The sequence below is a fragment of the Heptranchias perlo genome, chromosome 9, assembly GCF_035084215.1.
Source record: "Heptranchias perlo isolate sHepPer1 chromosome 9, sHepPer1.hap1, whole genome shotgun sequence".
Taxonomy (NCBI): domain Eukaryota; kingdom Metazoa; phylum Chordata; class Chondrichthyes; order Hexanchiformes; family Hexanchidae; genus Heptranchias; species Heptranchias perlo.
This window is the reverse complement of record NC_090333.1, coordinates 41857738-41874290: the sequence shown is the minus strand read 5'-3', so window position 1 is coordinate 41874290 and position 16553 is coordinate 41857738. Positions and strand designations below refer to the sequence as shown.

The 16553-nt window shown below is 39.5% G+C and overlaps 1 protein-coding gene across 4 annotated transcripts in view; it reads left to right on the top strand.

Moving 5' to 3' along the window:
- The window catches only part of patj (PATJ crumbs cell polarity complex component), a 355365-nt gene that overhangs the window by 32940 nt on the left and 305872 nt on the right, over positions 1 to 16553 (top strand). For all 4 annotated transcript variants that reach the window (XM_067990267.1, XM_067990266.1, XM_067990265.1 and 1 more), the window contains exons 11-12: positions 5439 to 5568; positions 7382 to 7498. In XM_067990267.1, the coding sequence (XP_067846368.1) occupies positions 5439 to 5568; positions 7382 to 7498 (247 nt within the window). The remainder of the gene's footprint in view (positions 1 to 5438; positions 5569 to 7381; positions 7499 to 16553) is intronic.

Sequence of the window (16553 nt, the reverse complement as noted above, 5' to 3'; positions counted from 1 at the left end):
TACCTAGAGGCGGCTAACCAATGAAGTCTGCTCCACATAACACATTGCTCACCATTTGCCCCTTTCACCATTGGTCCAGAATTAATTGGATTCTTCAGTTTTTTTGCATTTATCTTTGCAACTCAATTATACAAAAAGTGAACAGTATTATGTTTTTGTTGAATATTGTTTAACAATTGTTACTTAACATGTTATTTGTTCTTAGACAAAAGTTGGGTGTTGCCAGATGATTTTGCAAGTATAATCTGTGATAAAATTGAGTATTTGCTTGGCATTGGGGTAGAGCTGGTGGTAGAGTAGTGGTAGTATTGTTTTGTAGTTGAATGCTTTAGAAGGCAATAACTCTGATCCTATGTTCGGATGTAAAATGTATTTTATTAAATATACACCCAGTATGAAAAATGCTTTCAGTAAAGCCTTATCTTGTGTCAACAGAGCAAATCATTGCACACAGATTATTTCTGCAAATGGACCAAGTCATCAAAATAGAAAGATCCATTCATGTTCTTTATTTGCCCAGATCTGGGTAATTAGGAACAGGTTTACAGAAGCAGGCCATGCAATGTCTAATACTATATTTAACATGAATAGATTTTGTAACTATACTACCAATAAATCCACAAAAAGAGCATGACTTTTTTTCAGTTATTTTGCAGCATGTCCTCTTAGAATTTAAACTGTTGGTTCGTAGAGTATCTATTAAATATATTGCTAGACATTACATGATGTGAGTGAAATTACATCAATATGTACAATAAGTTGTTGATCAGATAATGTTTTCTATGACACTGTCAAGATCCTGAAAACACTTCAGCAGGCGGTCACTCATCATTGTTATGATGCAGATTATGCTGCTAATATGTAATTTGAATTTAATATTATCCAAACTTGGTTCCGATCCAGTTGAATGAGCTGTGATAAGTGACATTATCTTTTGGCTTGGAAATTGCCCAATATTAGTCTTTACATAAGTGTTACATTAGTGAACGCTAATATTTGGCTATCAGTTTCCTGTTCATTCAAATATTGAAGGATAAGATCGTTGTTATATTTGAACATTTATCTCTCTGAAATTGTTACCAAACTTTAACTAAGCCAATATATAATCTAGCAAAGCCTTTACACACTCACACAGAATTTGGAGCATGAAATGCATTGCTGTGAGGCACTATGCAAGTGCAAGTCTTTTCAAGTGCAGTGAATGTCCATGGAACTAAAGCCACTGCAGATATTTTTTTCTGAGACTTTGCCAAGATTTGTTTATCTGTTGGGTTTTCTGTGTGTATATTTGTCATGGTACTCAATATACCTCAAGTGAATGTGGAGAGAAAGATATGCCTCCGTTATGTCTTTCAAAAAATCTCAAAAGTGCATCAGACACAATTAATTACTTTGATGGCGTTTGAGAGAAGAACGTTGTCCAGGGTATCAGAAGACCTCTCTGCACCACTTAGAACAGGCAGCTGGATGATATTGCAAAGGTAGAAGTCTTGGTAATAGATAGGATGTGGGTTTTTTTTGCTCATATCTGGGTTGAACAGGATACCAAGGTTGAGTACATACTGGTTCAGCCTGGGCAAGCAGCCAGCTTGGTATTCATGCCAAGGGTCTATGCCATCTCTGACAGTGCAGCATCCAATTAATACTGCACTGGAGTGTCAAGCATTGATTGTGTGTTGCAGAACCCATAACCTTCTGACTCCAATGAGAGCCATATTGATATGGAAGAATCTCTTACACACAAACATAATGGCCTGGATATTAACTCTGAGGTGGGGTAGGATTTTCAGATGGGAAATCCGGAAGTACGGGTTTCCCGCATGTCGTGACGATTTTGGCGGTAGGACGTCTCTTAAAATTTTTCAACAGGTTTCCTGCCAGCCAGATTGACAGCCTGGCTACTTGTTGGGCTGGAAATCAGCTGGGGAGCGATAGGGGTTTTTGGGGTTTTGATGGGAGGGGGTTGCCTATTAAACCTGGAAGTGGGCATGTTGGAGTCGGGATGCGGTCACGCTGCAAATTTCTATTATTTTAACTTCCCACCCGCCCCAACCCACCTGTTCTTGGGGTTAATTTCCCCCCCCCCCCCCCCCCCATGTATCCACATTGATCTCATCTGACCCCTTGAAATACTAAGTTTACATTATAGCATGGTGACATGCTATAGACAGAGCAAAGTGATTCCACAACCAACGGATCAGATCAAAGCTCTGCAGTCCTGCCACATCCACTCGTGAATGGTGTTGGACAATTAAAAAACTAACAGGAGGAGGAGGCTCTGTAAACATCCCCATCCTCAATGATAGTGGAGTCCAGCACGTGAGTGCAAAAGATACGGCTGAAGCGTTTGAAACCAACTTCAGCCAGAAGTGCAGAGTGGATGATCCATCTCGGCCTCTTCCCGATATCCCCACCATCACAGAAGCCAGTCTTCAGCCAATTCGATTCACTCCACTTGATATCAAGAAACGGCTGAGTGCACTGGATACAGCAAAGGCTATGGGCCCTGACAACGTCCCGGCTGTAGTGCTGAAGACTTGTGCTCCAGAACTAGCCACGCCTCTAGCCAAACTGTTCCAGCACAGCTACAACACTGGCATCTAGCCGACAATGTGGAAAATTGGCCAGGTATGTCCTGTCCACAAAAAGCAGGACAAATCCAATCCGGCCAATTACCGCCCCATCAGTCTACCCTCAATCATCAGCAAAGTGATGGAAGGTGTCGTCGACAGTGCTATCAAGCGGGACTTACCAATAACCTGCTCACAGATGCTCAATTTGGGTTCCGCCAGGACCACTCTGCTCCAGACCTCATTACAGCCTTGGTCCAAACATGGACAAAAGAGCTGAATTCCAGAGGTGAGGTGAGAGTGACTGCCCTTGACATCAAGGCAACATTTGACCGAGTGTGGCACCAAGGAGCCCCATTAAAATTGAAGTCAATGGGAATTAAAGGGAAAACTCTCCAGTGGCCAGAGTCATATCCAGCAAAAAGGAAGATGGTAGTGGTTGTTGAAGACCAATCATCTCAGCCCCAGGACATTGCTGCAGGAGTTCCTCAGGGCAGTGTCCTAGGCCCAACCATCTTCAGCTGCTTCATCAATGACATTCCCTCCATCATAAGGTCAGAAATGGGGATGTTCACTGATGATTGCACAGTGTTCGGTTCCATTCGCAATCCCTCAGATAATGAAACAGTCCGAGCCCGCATGCAGCAAGACCTGGACAACATCCAGGCTTGGGCTTATAAGTGGCAAGTAACATTCATGCCAGGCAATGACCATCTCCAACAAGAGAGAGTCTAACCACCTCCCCATGACATTCAACGGCATTACCATCGCCAAATCCCCCACCATCAACATCCTGGGGGTCACCATTGACCAGAAACTTAACTGGACCAGCCACATAAATACTGTGGCTATAAGAGCAGGTCAGAGGCTGGGTATTCTGCAGCGACTGACTCACCTCCTGACTCCCCAAAGCCTTTCGACCATCTACAAGGCACAAGTCAGGAGTGTGATGGAATACTCTCCACTTGTCTGGATGAGTGCAGCTCCAACAACACTCAAGAAGCTTGACACCATCCAGGACAAAGCAGCCCGTTTGATTGGCACCCCATCCACCACCCTAAACATTCACTCCCTTCATCACCAGCGCACCGTGGCTTCAGTGTGCACCATCCACGGGATGCACTGCAGCAACTTGCCAAGGCTTCTTCGACAGCACCTCCAAAAACTGCGACCTCTATCACCTAGAAGGACAAGGGCAGCAAGGACATGGGAACAACAGCACCTGCACATTCCCCTCCAAGTCACACACCATCCCGACTTGGAAATATATCGCCATTCCTTCATGGTGGCTGGGTCAAAATCCTGGAACTCCCTACCTAACAGCACTGTGGGAGAACCTTCACCACATGGACTGCAGCGGTTCAAGAAGGCGGCTCACCATCACCTTCTCAAGGGCAATTAGGGATGGGCAAATAAATGCTGGCCTTGCCAGCGACGCCCACATCACATGAACGAATAAAAAAAAAACTACTGAACTAATGGCATACTTATAGGCAAGATTTATGTTAGGAAGGTTTCTATGATGCTTAGAGGTGGTTCACAAGCATTATATCCATTTGCAAAAGTTGCAATTAATTGTGGAATAGATGCCCAGAATGCTGTGTGAGGCTCCATTAAAGAAAATAAAGTTACTCTAATAACTTTGCTATTTTGAAATGCTTTAGAAAAGTAGGATTGAACTTAGGATTTTTCAACAGAAATTTCTGAGGTAAATTGAGGCTTTGAGTATTGGCTCACACTTGTACAAGATATTCCAGTGAGAATTTTTTAATTAAGTGGAAACTGAACCATTTGTTTAAAAAAAAATGTGCTTTTGTATTTTACTAAATCTTCTGTTCAATGTTCTGAATTGTGGACAAATCCAGCTTACAATATTGTATTTTGTTCACTGCATAATCGGTGACATTTTGCCATCAATCTGCTTCTTGCTTACTATATTGACAAGTTTCCCAGTAAAAATTCCAGGTGGGATATATTATCCAAAGTATAGATATTATTTGGCTGGAATGGTTCCTGATTTTTTCTTTAAATGGTAGTTCTTGTCCCTGTTATTGGTGTATTGAAATTGGTCCAAATTGTGGTACTTCTGACCCCTTCTTGCAATGAGCCAAAATGGAGAAAATCCTAATGTACTGGATGAGCTGCAAAGGATAAATTAAATCTGGGACACTGTTCTGCACTGCACCACTCTGCACAGTTCAAAATATGGATCAGAGGATAAACTGTTAGAGTAATTTATAAAGTTATTTTGTCTGCATAACTAAGCAAAGTGTAGGGGCAGGAATAGGTAAATTAGGAATGTTGAACATAAAATTTGTATATCTTCACAAGTACCTGGAAATGTAATTATTGGTGAAACTTGGAGGATTAATAAAATTATGAGGCGAAGGTTAACCTATATTGATTTGCGCTGGATATAGTAGTTTGCATATTGGGTTGGTTAAAAATAGTTTTCTCTGTTTTCTCATACCATAAATCCCAGTTGCTCGGATCACCTTGACATTAGTATGTTTATTTTTCATTGATAAGTTTTTTTTAAATGTGTTTCATACATTTTTATATTCTTGATTTGTAAAGAATGCCCCATTCGATAAATTCTATTTACTGAAGTTTGCAGCCTGCATTATTTCGCTCTGATTTCAAAATCTATTTGATTAGATATCTCAATATCAATAACTACTAATGAAGCTATCTTTATTTTATGCATTATATCCTGTAAATGTACAATGGAATATTAATTTCCTTTAAGAAATAAACCTCAAAAAATTGTAATAACTTACGATTGTGTGACAGTATAATTTTCTCACATAGGATGTTTTAATTCTGACTCATCTGGGTTGTTACCGTTTTGTATAATATTTTTTATAGGTTGATGGGGTTAATATTCAGGAATGTACTAATCAGGAAGGCATTGATGCTTTACGAAACACTGGAAAAATTGTCAACCTCACACTAGCTAGGAGGAAGATTCATGATGACTGTGAATCCCATGAGAAAGGTAATTTATATTGTGCCTTCAGCCTGCTTTAAGATGCAACTGTTTAAAGAAATTCCAAATATTTTACTATTACTTTCCAGTCTTGGATATGGACAAGATAAAAGTCACTTTTCACTTGATTTATAATTATATTGTTCAGATACTAAGTTATGCAAAAATGCAAACTTTTTTTAACTCAAAAATAACGTTGCCTAAAAGCAAAAAATTGAAAACACCCCTCCCCTCATAAATAAATTTACCAGCTATAGAAATTCAATCAACCGAACTGCAGTACAAATCTCCACAGTAATGTGCCATGCGTTAAGATGTAATTCACCATAAAATTATTTTGCTTTTCTTATACTTTAAGTGGAAAAGGTTTCAGGGAACACACTGTTACTTTTCCACCATCCTCCACACTGCTTTACTGCAAAATAGAATTACGTATACCAATTGTTCTGATCTATTCTTTGTCTTCACCGAGTGCATGAGCTGCCGTTTCCTCATGTTACTTACATAGATTCATTTATTTATGTAGCTGGGATATGTTATGGGAACATCTCTGAATGCATCTCTCAAACTTCTTTCCAAATCCTTTCAGTGGCCATCTGCCTCCCTTTCTTCCAACAGCATAATTTTTAACTTGATGAATAATGACACAGTAGATACACTGGTACATATATTTTACATCTAGCAGACATTAATTACACCATCACATCTGAAAGTGTCATACTTGAAAGTGTATGGCACATTTACGCCTGATTGGTTTAAATAGCACTTTCATAAAACACCAACAAATCACAACCGAGCAGGTAAAGACTATAACAATTAACAAGCAGAAAGTCGGAAGAAACCAATCGCGAATGAGCAGTCAGTAAACCGCTCCGAATTTTTTTTAAAAAAAGGTAGCAATGAAAACGCTCAAAATCATTTTTAAGAAATCATTTTGGCTGCCATCCTGTCTATTCAGAATCTGAGAAGCATGGAACTAAGAAAAAGATTTGCGACACAGCAAAAATAAAAAAAAAGTGCATAATTCATAGAATCTTTTACACCCACCTGAGAGGGCTCACAATTGTACATCTCTGATTTCCACGCAACCCATTGGCAACTTTGTTGAGTTTTAGGAACATAGGAACAGGAGTAGGCCATTCAGCCCCTCGTGCCTGCTCCACCATTTGATAAGATCATGGCTGATCTGTGATCTAACTCCATATACCTGCCTTTGGCCCATATCCCTTAATACCTTTGGTTGCCAAAAAGCTATCTATCTCAGATTTAAATTTAGCAATTGAGCTAGTATCAATTGCCGTTTGTGGAAGAGAGTACCAAACTTCTACCACCCTTTGTGTGTAGAAATTTTTTCTAATCTCACTCCTGAAAGGTGTGGCTCTAACTTTTAGACTGTGCCCCCTACTCCTAGAATCCCCAACCAGCGGAAATAGTTTCTCTCTATCCACCCTATCTGTTCCCCTTAATATCTTATAAACTTCAATCAGATCACCCCTTAACCTTCTAAACTCTAGAGAATACAACCCCAATTTGTGTAATCTCTGTGTAATTGTGTAATTTCCACCAGATGATGCCATATGCAATATAGAATATTGTACGCCACTTCTACTAAATGTGCATTTTTGTAAAATGTCACTCACCAGAGACTTGATCACTCCTACAAAGAAGAATGTGAACCCGTATCAATATATAATTGTTCTAAAAACAATATAGGATTGTTCTAAAAAAATTATAATCATATTGAGAGGTTTATAATGCAGAGTTTAACTACTTAATTTTTTTCACTGTACATAATTTTCAGAATGTACTCCTTGTTTTACAGCTGAAACTGATAATGTAACTCACATGGCAGATGCACTTATCACTGAAAGTAGCATTCATTCTGCGGTTGAAGAGCAAGAAAGTATACAAGTGAAGAAGCAGGAATATAAAATTGATGGTATGTGATGTTTGTGATCCCATTCCAGAGAAATGAACACAAAATCTAGGCTGATACTCCAGTGCAATACTGAAGGAGTGCTGCACTGTCGGAGGTGCCGTTCTCCAGATGAAATGTTAAACTGAGGTGGACGTAAAAGATCCCATGGCACTATTGCGAAGAAGAGCAGAGGAGTTCTCTTCGGTGTACTGGCCAATATTTATCCCTCAGCCAACAGTAGTAGAACAGATTATCTGGTCATTATCACATTGCTGTTTGTGGGACCCTGCTGTGTGAAAATTGGCTGCCGTGTTTCCTACATTACAACAGTTACTGCACTTCAAAAGTACTTCATTTGCTGTAAAGTGATTTGGGATGCCCTGAGGTCATGAAAGGCACTATATGAATGCAAGTTCTTTCTTTATCCTGTCTTGTTTTCTTAATGGAATGTCAGGTGAACACAGATTTCCCACTTCGTTACAGATGCAAAATCAGTTGTATGTTAAATTTGATATGTGGGGCGCATGTTTAATAGAAAACTCATTACTGTACCTATTACTGTTAGGTGGTGCTGTAATAGGCTTTTTTAATGTTAGATGTCACTGTGTGTGACACTCAATAACTGCTTTTTCTTATAGTGAGGGTATATCATCCTGTGATTGTGCAATCTGGTCAACAGGTTCCCACCAGTCACTCTGAATTTATTTCTCCATAACTGAAATTTCCATTGTCCAACAAAAGTGTTTAAACAAAATAAAAAGTTTTAAAGACTACATATATTGCAATAACATTACATAGAACTTTACAGCACAGAAACAGGCCATTCGGCCCAACAAATCTATGCTAGTGTTAATGCTCCACATCTATTGGCATATAAATAGTAAACGCCCAATAGGGACCAAAAATGAAATCTACGCATAGAGACAGAAGGCATGACTGAGGTACCAAATGTGTACTTTGCATCTGTCTTTACCAAGGAAGAAGATGCTGCCAAAGTCACAGTAAAAGAGGAGGTAGTTGAGATACGGGATGGGCTAAAAATTGATAAAGAGGAGGTACTATAAAGGCCGGCTGTACTTAAAGTAGATAAGTCACCAGGTCCGGATGGGATAGGAACATAGGAACAGAAGTAGGCCATTCAGCCCCTTGTGCCTGCTCCGCCATTTGATAAGATCATGGCTGATCCGTGATCTAACTCCATATACCTGCCTTTGGCCCATATCCCTTAATACCTTTGGTTGCCAAAAAGCTATCTATCTCAGATTTAAATTTAGCAATTGAGCTAGTATCAATTGCCGTTTGCGGAAGAGAGTTCCAAACTTCTACAACCCTTTGTGTGTAGATAAATCCTAGGTTGCTGAAGGAAGTAAGGGTGGAAATTGCAGAGGTGCTGGTCATCATCTTCTAAACTTTCTTCGATACGGGGGTGGTCCCAGAGGACTGGAGAATCACAAATGTTACACCCTTGTTCAAAAAAGGTGTAAAGATAAACTGGCCAGTCAGTTTAACCTCGGTGGTGGGGAAGATTTTAGAAACGATAATCCGGGACAAAATTAATAGTCACTTGAACAAGTGTAGATTAATAAAGGAAAGCCAGCATGGATTTGTTAAAGGCAAATCATGTTTAACCAACTTGATTGAGTTTTTTGATGAGGCAACAGAGAGGGTTGATGTTGTGTATATGGACTTTCAAAAGGTGTTTGATAAGGTGCCACATAATAGGCTTGTCAGCAAAATTGAAGCCCATGGAATAAAAGGGGCAGTGGCAGCATAGATACAAAATTGGCTAAGTGACAGGAAACAGAGAGTGGTGGTGAACGGTTGTTTATCGGACTGGAGGAAGGTACACAGTGGTGTTCCCCAGGAGTCTGTACAAGGACCACTGCTTTTTTGGATATATATTGATGACTTGGACTTGGGTGTACAGGGCACAATTTCAAAATTTGCAGATGACACAAAACTTGGAAGTGTAGTAAACAGTGAGGAGGATAGTGATAGACTTGAAGAAGACATAGACAGGCTGGTGGAATGGGCGGACGCATGACAGATGAAATTTGTTGCAGAGAAATGCGAGGTGATGCATTTTGGTAGGAAGAATGAGGAGAGGCAATATAAACTAAAGGACACAATTCTAAAAGGGGTACAGGAACAGAGAGATCTGGGGATATATGTACACAAATCGTTGAAGGTTGAGAAAGTGGCTAAAAAAGCATACGGGATCCTGGGCTTTCTAATTGAGGCATACAGTACAAAAGTATGGAAGTCATGATAAACCTTTATAAAACACTGGTTTGGCCACAACTGGAATTCTGTGTCCAGTTCTGGGCACCGCACTTTAGGAAAGATGTGAAGGCCCTAGAGAGGGTGCAGAAGAGATTTACTAGAATGATTCCAGGGATGAGGGAATTTAGTGGATAGACTGGAGAAGCTGGGGTTGTTCTCCTTAGAGTAGGTTGTGAGGAGATTTGATAGAGGTATTCAAAATCATGAAGCGTCTAGACAGAGTAGATAGAGAGAAACTGTTCCCATTGGCACAAGGGTCAAGAACCAGAGGACATAGATTTAAGGTGATTGGCAAAAGATCCAAGAGTGTCACGAGGAAAAAACTTTTTTACACAGCGAGTGGTCGGGATCTGGAATGCACTGCCAGATTCAATCATGGCTTTCGAAAGGGAACTGGATAAGTACTTGAAAGGAAAAAATTTGCAGGGCTATGGGGATAAGGCAGGGGAGTGGGACTAGCTGGATTGCTCTTGCATTGAGCCGGCGCAGACTCAATAGGCCGAATGGCCTCCTTCCGTGCTGTAACCATTCTATGATTCTGTGATTTTCTATGATAAACTTGGTTTGTATTTCCTTGAGTTTAGAAGGTTGAGAAGTGATCTAATTGAGGTGTTTAGTGATTTAATGATAAAAGGATTCAATACAGAGAAGCTATTTCCTCTGGTGGGGAAACCCAAAACAAGAGGGCATTGTCTTAAAATTAGACTTGGCAGAGAGAGAATAAAGTAGGAGTGCAATCAGGAAGCACCTTTTCACAAAAGCATAGTGGAAATGTAGAATTCTCTCCCAAGAGGCTCTGGATGCTGGGTCAATTGAAATTTTCAAGATTGAGATCGAAAGATTTTTATTAGGTAATGGGTATCAAGGGATTTGGATCAATGGTGGGTAAATGCAGTTGAGGTACAGATCAACATGATTGAATGGTGGAACAGGCTCGAGGGGCTGAATGGCCTACTTCTGTTCCTATGTTCCTAAGGCTTTGAATGCATGTATCGGCAGAATATTAATGTCTTGCAGCATTCATTTGGTGATAATCTGCTAAATATTACTGCAATAAGTCAATGTTATAAGTAATCCAGAGCTTTGAGGGCATGTTTTGCATGGAGGTATTACAACTGACTGGTACCTATTTATACATATTGTTTGACTAATACGTAAAAGTGCCATCCCTATTTGATTGACGCTGGATATTTTGAGAGTTCAGATGTGATCAATCCCTGCTACATTCTTGAGCATATAATCTAAGGGTGAGAATTCAATTCAGCAGTGAGGGAGTACAGCATTGTTGGAGGTCCGACTTTCAGATGAGATATTGAACTGGTGCCTCGTATATGGAAAACAGAGTGCAAAACAAAAGTGAAGGGATTCAAACAATGAGTTGTGGGAGAAGTGTTTGGGATGTTCAAGGAGCTTGGACAAGAAGGAGAGGTTAGAGATTGGGCATTAGTTGCAGGGGACAGATGGGTCAAGGCTTTTTGAGGAAAAGGGTGAGAATTGCCCCAATAAATATTTAAAACTAACTGCCCCTGTAGACAGATCCGTAATGATATCAGGAGAACAGTCATAAATTAGAGGGAGAGTTGATCTTCAGACTACTGCCAGTGCATGGAAGAGTTTGTAGTAAAAAATATTAATTTGCTTGTGTATAGGGGGAGGGGAGGCAAGGCAGAGAGAGTTTGTTTTAAAACTACTGACATCCTTGGCATATTATACCACTACTGATATATAATCTCATATTTATGTTATGCCAAACTTAATTAACGGAACTCTTTTGTATTTACACCTGTTAGCAATTGTTTTTATGATCCAACCGATCCTGGCCAGGAACATACTGACTAGAGTGACAAAAGAACTACTTCTTTGACAGCCATAGACATTGAAAACATTTTAATTTAATTAGCTTTATTTAGTTCATATGGTCTTGTAATCTTAAACAGTTAAAGAATTGAGCGTGTGTGAACCTGATAAACAGTTTGAGTATCACTGATCACTACAGCATCGTTTGATGCTCTGAGTCTCTGCAGTTAAAAATCGCTCAGCAAAGGAACTTTATACTTGTAATGCACCTCCTAGTTGAGGGTCATCGGCAGGGCAACCAGACATTTCATGCCATCTAACCCTATCAAACTGTCTAATTTGTGCAACCAAGGCAGTATTATGGTCATGTGAGAATGCTGAATTGATATAAATGTCAAGATAGCAGCACATTAACGGAAGAATGGTTTAGAACTGTATGCAGTATTAAAGCTCGTGTTACAGTCTGGACTAATTAAACCAGACAAGCCATTATACCTGCCAAATGTACAAATAAAGTGTACTGTTGCAATGTGCTGATATGCTCCTCAGATAACGACGATGCCTCGTCAGTAGTTATTTCCCTTGAGGTCAACACTGAACATTTTGAAGCACCATTTTTTTTTTACTTTCAGAAGTTTAAGTGATATATAATGTCCACTATGTATTAATATTCCATATCAAAACATTGCACAAGGCTGTGAACTGGTCAAAGTTCATAATACTATTTTATAGGTAAGGTTTAAAGGTCATTATAGAAGACTGACCTAGAAGGATTATACGTGCAATCTTTCCTATACAGAGGTAGGAGCTAATGTGTTTGTGCAAACATTTATTTTATCATGCAATCCATTTTTAAAGTGAAGATCAAGAGCAGTGACGTGCAATTATGCTGCTGACCAATCTGTTTCACCCCAGAATTCTGGGTCTGCAATGGGCAGAAACCCAGGGTAAAAATGGAAGCCAGTGACATAAATTTGCTAAGTGCATATTGGTTAAATCAATCTCTGTTACAAAAAGTTAGATCCTTCCAAATGGTATGAAGAATTTAATTCTTTCACATTGAGACTTCTTTAACTCTACCAATGTACCAGCACCTTCAGGAAAGAAGGGTAAGGGAGGAGGCAAGAAAGTTGATGAGAAAAGGGAAAAAGCCTTAAAGGGCAGTTTTCAGTTTCACTTCAATAATGTAGTCGAAACTACAAGAGAAAGTATGTTTACTTCAATGATCTTTAATAATATAATTTAAATTTTCATTACATTTTGAATGTAATTTGATCTTAGATTCTTTTTTGACATGTTTATTTTTCAGGTTAAAAAAAATCAGCGGAAGACTTTACATGTATTTGCATATATTGAGTCAGTTTACATTATGTTCTCATGGTACTTCACACATTGGATGTGCTGGCAAGGTTGTATCTGCTTGGTTGGCATTATGTTTATCTGTGGGGTGAGGGGAAAGATCACTGAATCTTGGCCCTGGCTGTGTTCCTGTGGGGGAAAAGGGTCGAACAGGCAGGCATACTATGTTGAATAACCACCTACTGAGATATTTTGCAGTCAACTTTTGCTCTTTTTTGCTGCTCTGATGCACTTGTTGGCCCTTCTGTCTCTCGAGCAGAGTGAGGGGGTTAGCAACACGTCAGTAGAGGCTTCCAAGAAGAGGACCCAGATTACTTGCTATTTCTCCACCTCCAATCTGAGACTGTATATCAACTGTTCATTCTGGCATTTATTGCACAGATGTTTTATCCACATGCTTGTCATTTGAATAGCTGTACTTTGCCTTGATAGGATGCATTTTCTTGCTGCTAATGATGAGTGCTATAGCAATCTGTGCAACTGGCACTTTTGGAATCCTGTTACTTATATAGATATAAACTAGACTGTTAGCTCCTCTGTAAGAAATATGAAGAAAAATACAGAAGAATAAGGAAGCCATATTTTCCTTGGAAAGTAAGAGTCTAAATGGGGTGGAGGAACATAGGAATCACCAAAAGTAGAGACGCAGGTTAATAAAGCCATTAAAAAAAGCTTTATTAACCTGCGTCTCTACTTTTTGTGATTCCTTTGTTCCGCCACCCCATTTAGACTCTTATTTTCCAAGGAAAATATGGCTTCCTTATTCTTAAACCAAACATTGGGGTTCATTTCTAGAGAGAAAGAATTGAAATTATGTTAAAATTGTATAGAACCTTGGTTAGACCACACTTGGAGTACTGTGCACAGTACTGGTCTCCATATTATAAAAAGGATATAGAGGCATTGGAAAAGATGCAAAAATCATTTACTAGGATGATACCAGAACTGAGTGGTTATACCTATCAGCAAAGATTGAACAGGCTGGGGTTCCTTTTTCTAGAAAAGAGAAGGCTGAGGGGTGACCTGATAGAGGTCTTTAAGATTATAAAAGGGTTTGATAGGGTAGACGTAGAGAAGATGTTTCCACTTGTGGGGGTGACCAAAACTAGGGGCTATAAATATAAGATAGTCACTTATAAATCCAATAGGGAATTCAGGAGAAACTTCTTTACCCAGAGAGTGGTTAGAATGTGGAACTTGCTATCACAAGGAGTAGTTGAGGTGACTAGCATAGATGCATTTAAGGGGAAACTAGGTAAACACATGAGGGAGAAAGGAATAGAAGGTTTTGCTGAAAGGGTTATATGAAGACGGGTGGGAGGAGGCTCGTGTGGAGCATAAACACCGGCATGGACCTGTTGGACCAAATGGCCTGTTTCTGCACTGTACATTCTTTGTAATTACCACCTTCGTGGCTTGCACGATCATCCCCTTTGTCATTTAATCACTCCTGCCCTCCACCTTATTACAGACCTTCCCTTTTGTTCACTTCCCCCCCCCCCCACTTTTCCTGGTTCTGTACTTGCTTAAAAACTGCTAAACCTTAACTACTTCCAGTTCTGATGATAGGTTATTGACCTGAAATGTTAATTCTGTTTGTTTCTTTCTCCGCAAATGCTGCCTGACTTGCTGAGTATTTACAGCATTTCCTGTTTTTATTTCAGATTTCCAGCATCTGCAGTATTTTGCTTTTGATTAGCAGATATGTTAAGTGGCTTCTTCACATCAGTCTTCGTGAAAAGTGCTATGGACAGACTTCTGATTAGGAATCTATAACGTTCATATAGAATTGACAACTCTGGTTGGATGCATTCCTGGAGGTTTCATCACATGACCCCCCCGTCTCCAACCACCCTCCCTAATCAAACAGCCTTTTTTCCCATCTCCAATATTTTTATAACTGATAAACAAAAGTGTTCAAAGACAATGAAAAAAACAGAATTTTTTTTAATGCCCCTATGATTTTTCTCCTGGGTTGCTCGCAGCAATGTCCATGAGATTAATGTTTATTTCCTGGAGACTCCAGGGCAACCCTAAGGTCATGGCCAATGAATTACTTTTGAAGTGCAATTATTGTTATGTAGACAAACACAGCAGCAAATTTGCGCAAAGGTTTGACAAACATCATCAAGATAAAGTGACGGATTAATCTGTTTTGATGGTGTTGGTTGAAGGAAGCATGCTGGCTAGAACATCAGAACTGTCCGCTCTTCTTCGAAAAGTGCCATGGGATCTTTTATGTCCACCTGAACAGTCAGACAGGGCCTCGGTTTAAAGTCTCATCTGATATACAGCGCCTTCGATAATGCAGCATTCCATCAGCACTGAAGTGTCAACCTAAATTACGTGCTCGGGTCCTGAAATGCAGCATTATTCCATAACCACCTGAATGAGGTGAGGTTGTTACCACTGAGCCAAGCTGATACTTTTGGTTAATATTCTTAAGACCTCCAAAAATACAGAGTTTGCATTTGAGGAAGGAAGATAGTTAACATAATGCCAATATTTATAAAACTAATGATATGAATCATGGAACTATTGACCAGTTGGTTGTGGGTAAAATATTCAAACCTTTTACATGGCACTATCAATGTTCATCTAAAGAGTGCAGTCAGCATGGCTTTAGAAGCAGCAGGTCATGTCTCACAAATCTACTGGAATTCTTTGATGATGCAACTAAATGAGTGGCTGAGTGCTATCCAGTGGATATAATTTATTTGGGTTTTCAAAAAGCTCTTGATAAAATTCTGAGGCTTTTAAAGAAGATAAAAGCATATGCAATTAATGGCAAATTAGATACTAAATTGTTATGGCAATAGAAAGCAGAAGGTGATAAATGAACAAGGCTCTGTCTGGGGCAGCATGGCATTTTGATTGGTGTCTCTGCAGGGGTCTGTTCTAGGTCTTCTGATGTTTACATTGATCATAAATAAAATGAAAGAGAGTACTTGAATTAATACTATAAAACTTGCCAATGACCCCAAACTATTTGGTTTAGTGACTAGTGTAAAGGAGATCGATCTATATTAAATTCCATCCATCATTCTTTAGCTCTTCCACTTAACATTCAAAGGATCTAGTTAAATTAAGTGGATGAGCTAAAGAATGATGGATGGAATTTAATATAGATAAAAAGCAATGCAAAAGCAAAGGATTTGGGATGATTTTTGACCTTTCACTGAAAGCACTGTACAGTCAGTGTGAGACTGGTTACAACAAGGCAAATCAGATACTGGTATATCTTTCAAAAGCATTTGAGTTGCAATTAATTGTTAAGACTGTGTTTGGAGTACTGGTAGATATATATTGATGACTTGGACTTGGGTATAGAGGGTATAATTTCAAAGTTTGTAGATGACACGAAACTCTGAAATGTAGTAAACAATGTGGAGGACAGTGACAGACTTCAGGGGGACATAGACTGGTGAAATGGGCAGACGCATGGTAGATGAAATTTAATGCAGAGAAGTGTGAAGTGGTGCATTTTGGTAGGAAGAATGAGGAAAGGCAATATAAACTAAATGGTACAATTTTAAAGGGGCTGCAGGAACAGAGACACCTGGGGGTGCACGTACACAAATCTTTGACGACGGCGGCAGGACAAGTTGAGAAGACTGTTTTAAAAAAAAATAAATGG